We start from the raw sequence: 7,686 nt of genomic DNA, 5'->3' as shown, positions 1-7,686 counted from the left end.
TTGAAATTATGGCAAGAAATGACAAAAAGTCCAAATTCAGATAGGTCTCTTATTTAATAAGGCAGCAATTTGAAAAGAGGAAGTTTTCTCATTGTGGTTTAGTGATGGTGTTCCCATTGCGTATGTAGTAATTACAGTACACATTTGTACATGGGAGTCATCTATTGCCATACATTGCAATGGGGCCCACATTAAATCAGCCGATGCTTTTCTCATCTTAATGATAAGATTAAAAATACACAACATAATCTATCAACAGCACGAATGAGTATAAGGCTGTGTAACATACTCATATTAGCAGTAAATTGGCTGTTTTGTGACCCCATAAATGTGACAGCTGGTTGTTCTGCATGAACTTGACCCAGTATTCAGTTTGACCATTAGATGTCGCTAGTGTTCAAGTTACAACAATGCTTCCTTCGTGTGCTGTGGGAATTTCACTCAAGCAGCGTCAACACACGAAATTGTATAAACTAAACGTTTGAATAAGTATTTAATAGTTAATTTAGGGGCACTGTGCAGAAAATGGAAGTAGAAAGTGCTGACCTTATAGTCATGTTTTCCCCAGACCACGCTGACTGTGTTGCTAACAGGTACGTACATGTAAACAATGTATTAATTTATGTTGTCCATTGCATTAGTTCCCCCAATACGTCTAGGAAGTCTACAGGTGTTTACATGAAGGCATCACAAGTTCATCCTACTTCCTGGCAATTTCACTGAAGTCAAATTGGAAACTTGAAATAACACCTTGTGACGTGGCGACGGGCTACAGGTAGGATGCTGTTGACTGTGACTTGTAGCCGTTGTACTCTGTGGTAGAGGCTGTACTGACATCCTTCCATGAGGCTAGCCGGCTTTTAATGAGGGCAAAGCAGCTTAGAATTATATCCAAGCCCTCGGGATGTAGCACAACATAGACACACTTGATAGCGTGCAGTCACCTCGCTCGTACTACTACAGACATCCTCAATCGCAGTCCTAAGTACGAGCTACAACTCACAAGACGTAAGGTAACATTATTGATATCTACTTTGCTGCTTATGGATTTGACAAAACACACAAGGGATGCTGCATGCACGTGCAAGGTAAGTATTTTATAAATGTTTGCTCCATGCTGATGTTATGTTAAATATGCTTCTATGTAGGACAGCATTGTCAGCCACAAGATTAGGTACATTTGCACAGTCCAATACTTTATTAAGTAAATGCCTTTACTGTCCAAAGTTTCCATTGACACTGTCAGACAGGTGATTTAACAGCACGTTTATTCATGTGGCTTTAGTTTGCTACGCTGTCACATTCGGGACTAAATGTATTCAGCTGACATTTTAGCTGTTTGGGATGGGCGTAGTATTAGAACTGTTGGAGTGGCGCTCCACACAACTACACAGCTACATCCACAGCCAGTGACATCACCATGATGCCAGTCAAAGTGAGGACTGTGAGCAGGATGGCTGGCGCGTGTCATGTATTGATTCATCGTGGTTGAACATGGTACGGCTGGTGAGTCTGGGTGTGAGTTGTATGTCACTGAAGCATGGTGATAATTACGAATTCAATTGTAGGTCGCTGATCATTCATGTTATTAAGAGCAAGATGTATAACTGGACTGGTCTGGAGAACGCACCAGAGTCCGCCCAGTGACGGTTGAGAACGCTAGGGATCTCACTGCAGGCCACAGCTGTCAACTCGACACCCATCCATCCACCCACCCATCCATCCATCCATTCAACCATCCACCCACCCACCCATCCATCCATGCATCCATCCACCCATGCTTCTGCCCATCCAATCCATCCACCCATGTATCCGCCCATCCATCCACCTATCCATCCATCCATCCATCCATCCACTCATTCATCCATCCATCCATCCAATCCATCCACCCATGCACCCGCCCATCCATCCACTCATTCATCCATCCATCCATCCATCCAATCCATCCACCCATGCACCCGCCCATCCATCCACCCATGCATCCATCCACCCATGCATCCATCCACCCATGCATCCATCCATCCACTCCTTCATCCACCCATCCATCCATCCATCCATCCATCCATCCATCCATCCATCCATCCATCCATTCACCCAACCATCCACCCATGCATCCATCCTCCCATGCTTCTGCCCATCCAATCCATCCACCCATGCATCCGCCCATCCATCCACCCATGCATCCGCCCATCCATCCACCCATCCATCCACCCATGCAGCCATCCACCAATGCATCCATCCATCCACTCATTCATCCATCCACCCATCCATCCATCCATCCATCCATCCATCAACCCACCCTACGTTTGTCAGCTGTACCAGTGCAGATGCATTAGTTGTATTTGTTTACATACTGTAAATATAAACATCTACACTGATTCATTCATAAATGATTGTAGGAGGCAAACTAAAATGTATGTTTCTTCCCTTGTAGCTGACATGATATCATCATGCTTTCCAGGACTTGATGAATATCTGCCATTTGTGGCTGTAGACAGCCACCAAGCACGGGCCCGGAGACAATGTTTCATTTGATGAAGAAAGACAAAGAGAAGGACAAGGAGAAGAAAGACAAAAAGGAGAAGAAGGAGCGCATGTCCCCCGCCGAGCTGAAGAGTCTGGAAGAGATGAGCATACGTCGAGGCTTCTTTCACCTCAATCGGGGGAGCTCCAAGAAAGAATCGAGGAGCAAGTTGGAGATCTCAGGTCCTATTCCCATTAAGGTGGCAAGCAGCCAGGATCTCAGCCTCACAGACCTGGATGCTGAACACCCGACCAGCTGCAACAGCATAGCGCAGGATGTGGGACCTCCTGAGGAGACGAAGGACATTGACCACGACCAAATACGCAGCTCTGTAAAGGAGAGAGCGGCTAAGTTTGGGGAATTAGCCAGGTTGAATTCTGGGGCAAGCCTGAAGCATCCAGCTAGCTCCCAGGGGAACAATGCATGTGATGCTTCAAGACTTTACGGGCAGAAATTGAGGCCACAGATATTTTACCAAGGGGGCAAAGGTCAAAAGCCATACAGGGTTCACATCCCAGAGCTCGTGGAAAAGACGTTCCCAGGGGTTGACCTGCAGTTGCCTGTGCTCGTTGCCCCTCCAGTACCCGACCCGAGAGAACTGAAGCTAAAGCGGCGCAACACTGGAGATTTTGGCTTCTCTCTGAGGCGGACCACCATGCTGGACAGGCAGCCTGATGGAGGCCTGTGTCGGCGGGTGGTGCACTTTGCTGAGCCCGGTGCTGCCGCCAAGGACGGGGTGCTGGGCCTGGTGCCAGGAGACAGGCTGGTGGAGATCAATGGGATCAAGGTCGAGAACAGGAGCAGGGATGAGATTGTGGAGATGATCCGTCAATCTGGAGAGTCTGTGCTGCTGAAGGTGCAGCCCATTTTGGAGCTGAGTGAGTTGAATCGCAGCTGGCTGAGGACCTCACGAGACCACAACAAGGAAGACTTCATCGTAAGTTACGCTTTCCAAACATACCTATTCCCCTTCTACCCCATCGGCCTGCCCATGGGCCGGTTGTTGTGTGTTATACCTCAGTGGAACCCTTCTCCTGCTGTACACTAGCCCAGGGTACAATTACAACTGCAGGTTGGTAAACGCCAGTCTTACACCAGACGCTAACAAACATCAATGCAGCTCACCTTTCAAGCATCACACTATTTCAAAGTCAAACATGTACATTTACTCTCTTTGACACATTTTGGACATTCTGGACAAGTTGGACATTTGGTTGGCCTGGCTAGATTAGACACATGGTGACACTAAAAGACTGGAACTTAGACATCTGAGAGCTGGTCTGAACTGGGTCTGAACATGCCCATCTGTCCATCCATTAATTTTCTATGCCAGTTATCCTCACTAGTGTGGAGGTATGCTGGAGCCTATCCCAGCTGTCTTTGGGCAAGAGGCGGGGTTTCAGGCTGGACTGCTGGCCAGCCAATCACAGGGCACATATAGACAAACAACCATTCCCACACACATTGATATCTATGGACAATTTGGAGTGGCCAATGAAGCTAACATGTTTTTGGAATGGGGGAGGGAAGCGGAGTACCCGGAGAGAAGCCACCTAAGCACAGGGAGAACATGCAAACTCCACACAGAGATGCCAAGCAGCAATTCCAAGCCAGGTCTGTGTGGCCTACATGATAACCACTTGTTCCCCGTGCAACCCCTAATGAGCTTGTGTGCGTAAAAAAAGTCTTCTAATGCAGGGTTTTTCAACATTTTTTGAGCCACAACACGTTTTATATGAGGCATTGAACAGCCAATGAAATTGTGAGAAGGCACATATCGTGGTTGATTAGTGGGCTTTTGTTGTAACGGCGCACGCATTAAAAATATGGATTGTATGTCAACGGTTCATCGATGGTGTGTCTTTGACATTTTCTTCTGTCTTTATTTCCCAAACAATCATGACAAAAAGTGCCCAAGAGAAGATAGAGTGTCAGCTTTGCTTTGACCCAGTGAGACCAAGAGTCTCCTAACTTGTGTGAAAGAATCCATTTAATGGGATGATTGTCAACATTGAAATGGGATTGGGCAAGGGTCCGAGATGCCGTACGGCCTGTTGTGTTTTCCAGTCCATACCTGTAAAGTAGCTCTTTTCAAGGCATATGTAGACGAAACAAACGGTACAAAGTCCTATCAACTTGCTCACTCAGTCGCACCGATACACCTTCTCGTGAGCTTGTTAGCTTGCTTCCAAAAGAGTCCACAGCCAAGCGTTGTTTTGCACGTTATTCCTAATCTGCCGCTTCTTTCCATTCATCAAGGCTTGCACTGAAGAATATTCCGACTGTTCAGACGTGGCTTGTGTGTGCTTTTGTGCTTGTATTCACTGGGGAGTGTGTGTGTATATAATCCACCCCATCCCCCAGCCCCCTTTGACACAAACAATGGGGCGCTAAGTAGACAGCGGTCCAAGCGCCACTCCAGTGCTGGGCCATATGGTGGTGTGAGCCTATTCAAGTCTTTATGTGGATAATCACGTGCAAGCAAAGCTAACTCTTTATTAGCTTTCATTCTTTGACCCTGGCCCATCATGACATTTACATACGCTGGAGAAGAACACCATTCTACCTAATCCCCCCTTCAGCAAAATGTCTGAAGGAGAGATATAACACCATAAGACAGCCAATAGAAACTTTTTATGTGGAAGCCCTAAGCTGGATTTTCCTTATATGAATCCAGTGTTCAGGATATCGGCATACAGAAACAAACATCTAACCTTTCAAGAATCATCTCAAAAGAAAAACCCTGACAAAAGAAAATGGCCCAAAGTCCCACCAGTCAATAGGGGGTGGAGGCACAGTGAGGCCGCTGATCGGCTAGAGCCAAGGGCCTGGCTAGAGTCTAGGGCCCTTCTAGGGTCTAGGGCCCGGCTAGGGTCAAGGGCCCGGCTAGGGTCAAGGGCCCTTCTAGAGTCTAGGGCCCGGCTAGAGCCTAGGGCCCTTCTAGAGGCTAGTGCCCTTCTAGGGTCTAGGGCCCGGCTAGGGTCTAGGGCCCGGCTAGGGTCTAGGGCCCATCAAGGGTCCAGGGCCCATCAAGGGTCTAGGGCCCTTCTAGACTCTAGGGCCCATCTAGGGTCAAGGACCCTTCTAGAGTCTTGGGCCCGGCTTGGGTCTAGGGCCCTTCAAGAGTCTAGGGCCCGGCTAGAGGCTCGGGCCTTTCTCGAGGCTAGGGCCCTTCTAGGGTCTAGGGCCCGGCTAGTGTCAAGTGCCCTTCTAGAGTCCTTCTAGGGCCCTGCAAGATCTAGGGCCCTTCTAGGGTCTAGGGCTCTTCAAGAGTCTAGCGCCCTTCAAGAGACTAGGGCCCTTCTAGAGGCTAGGGCCCTTCTAGGGTCTAGGGCCCGGCTAGAGGCTAGGGCCCGAGAGGCAAGGGCCCCAGCAAAAGTCTGGATCCCCTGGTCTAGGGGTTATTCCAGCAATCAGATCATAGAATATGATGCACATCATGTACTCCCTGTCCTCCATTCTCCATGGTCGGTATGCAGGACACAGAGGAAAGAGGAACGTCTATGTGTGAGCCTGACCCAGAACCAGCAGCACTATTTATAGATGCTTGCTAGAATAGCATCCTGATGGGGGACCTGGAGCTGTAGACACAGGAACATGTGCCCTGTACCATGTGGCTGGCAGGCCTGCTGGATTGAGCAAAGGCGATGCACCGAGACTTTGGGAAAACATTTGTTTGGAAACGAAAACCTAAGCAGGAGGTTCAAATGTTCCAAGGGTTGCTCCTTCATGGGGTGCACGGATTGGCTTTTCTTGTCATGTTGTGTACGGTTGCTTAGCAACCAACAGCAGTGATGTGGCTGGAAAGGACAAGTATACTTATACATACTTATATACTTATATATACTTATATATATACTTACAAACTCCACACAGAGACGGCCAAGGGTGGAATTGAACTCGGGTCTCCTAGCTGTGAGGTCTGCGCGCTAACCACTCGACTGCCATGCAGCCTAATTACAATATAACCAATGCCAAACTTTTGCCTCTTCTCCCATTTTCCATGAGCTGAAGTCAAAGATGATCACATTTTCTTGTGACCTTTTATTGTGGCCAGCCTCAGGCACACTTTAGGTGAGGTGGATGGATGATGTCAGCAGAGAAGTGTTCCCTAGACAGATTCATCCAGGCATTTGAGCCAGACGTTTGTTGTGTTCCAAGTGTATCCATCAGGGGGAGCCATTGTCCACACAACACAACCTCCATGTTCTCCCCCCACTCATGAAAGTACCTAGTACTCGTGGACAAATATGGATATGTTCTCCTCCCACTCATGAAAGTACCTAGTACTCGTGGACAGATATGGAGCTTACAGTGCTGTATGAATGAAGTCAAATCCAAAGACCATGTCTACCTATGGGGAAAATGGGACTTTTTCTCTTTTTTATCGCAACCACGTGATGGTTCCCAGAGTCCCCGTGTGGCAGCGAGATCAACCACCGCGTTCCTGTTTTCACGTCTTCAATGATAGTGAAAATAAGCTTCAATGTTGATCTCCTTTTCATCGCCGACACGCACATGTTCCAACTCGGATGCTGAAAGCACAACGTCTTTTGTCTTAATGACTTATTTGGTTGGAATCCAACTCCTGAGATAAATGAACAATGCTAACCAAGGTTTGACCTTTGCCCTTTTGTCCAGCGAGGCGTGGCCCCTGTCTCTCCCAAAGTCACGGCTGACGTGTGGGGAGATAGTCGCCCTGCTTTCATGCATGAAATATTCAACACTTCAATATCAAGATAGTTCTTGGTTAATTGCATGATTAATTAATCATCGATTAATTGTTGCAGCTGAAATTGTGTTGTGGTTTACCAAGCCAGCCACATTGAAAAGAGCACGTTTGATTTAGTGGGTCAGAATGACTTGGTATGAGTTTTTAATCTTTGCTGTGTGGACAAACGGCTTACATGGTGTTGACTGACTGTGAGGATTAGCAGAGCGCTGGACAAGCTGGTCCATGCGGCGAAGATCTAAAGCTTTATTGCGCTTGAAATTGAAGTGGAGTTCAAATGTTACAGTGGAAGATGGATATGTAACAACGTATGGTTGTAAAAATAAAGACATACCCAGCCAATTACTGGGGCTTATTTTCTGTCATGAGAAAGCTGTGCAGTGTGCTAGGCCTGGCTAGGTCTCTTGTTGTTATGCTTATGATGCACCAT

At 47.5% G+C, this 7,686-nt stretch overlaps 1 protein-coding gene across 5 annotated transcripts in view; it reads left to right on the top strand.

Annotated features, from left to right (window-relative positions):
- The first annotated feature begins 789 nt into the window (after positions 1-789).
- The window catches only part of LOC131132200 (unconventional myosin-XVIIIa-like), a 78,957-nt gene continuing 72,060 nt past the window's right edge, over positions 790-7,686 (top strand). For 4 of the 5 annotated variants that reach the window (XM_078792253.1, XM_078792261.1, XM_078792256.1 and 1 more), the window contains exons 1-2: positions 790-1,088; positions 2,435-3,461. In XM_078792253.1, the coding sequence (XP_078648379.1) occupies positions 2,523-3,461 (939 nt within the window). In that variant the 5' untranslated portion in view covers positions 790-1,088; positions 2,435-2,522. The remainder of the gene's footprint in view (positions 1,089-2,434; positions 3,462-7,686) is intronic. The other variant, XM_078792254.1, reaches the window with a different exon arrangement.

Source organism: Doryrhamphus excisus, linkage group LG1 (genome assembly GCF_037039965.1).
Source record: "Doryrhamphus excisus strain RoL-2023G ecotype Guam linkage group LG1, RoL_Dexc_Guam_v1.1, whole genome shotgun sequence".
NCBI classification, from domain to species: Eukaryota; Metazoa; Chordata; class Actinopteri; order Syngnathiformes; family Syngnathidae; genus Doryrhamphus; species Doryrhamphus excisus.
Note: the sequence above shows the minus strand (reverse complement) of the source record. Positions and strands in the feature narration are given on the sequence as shown.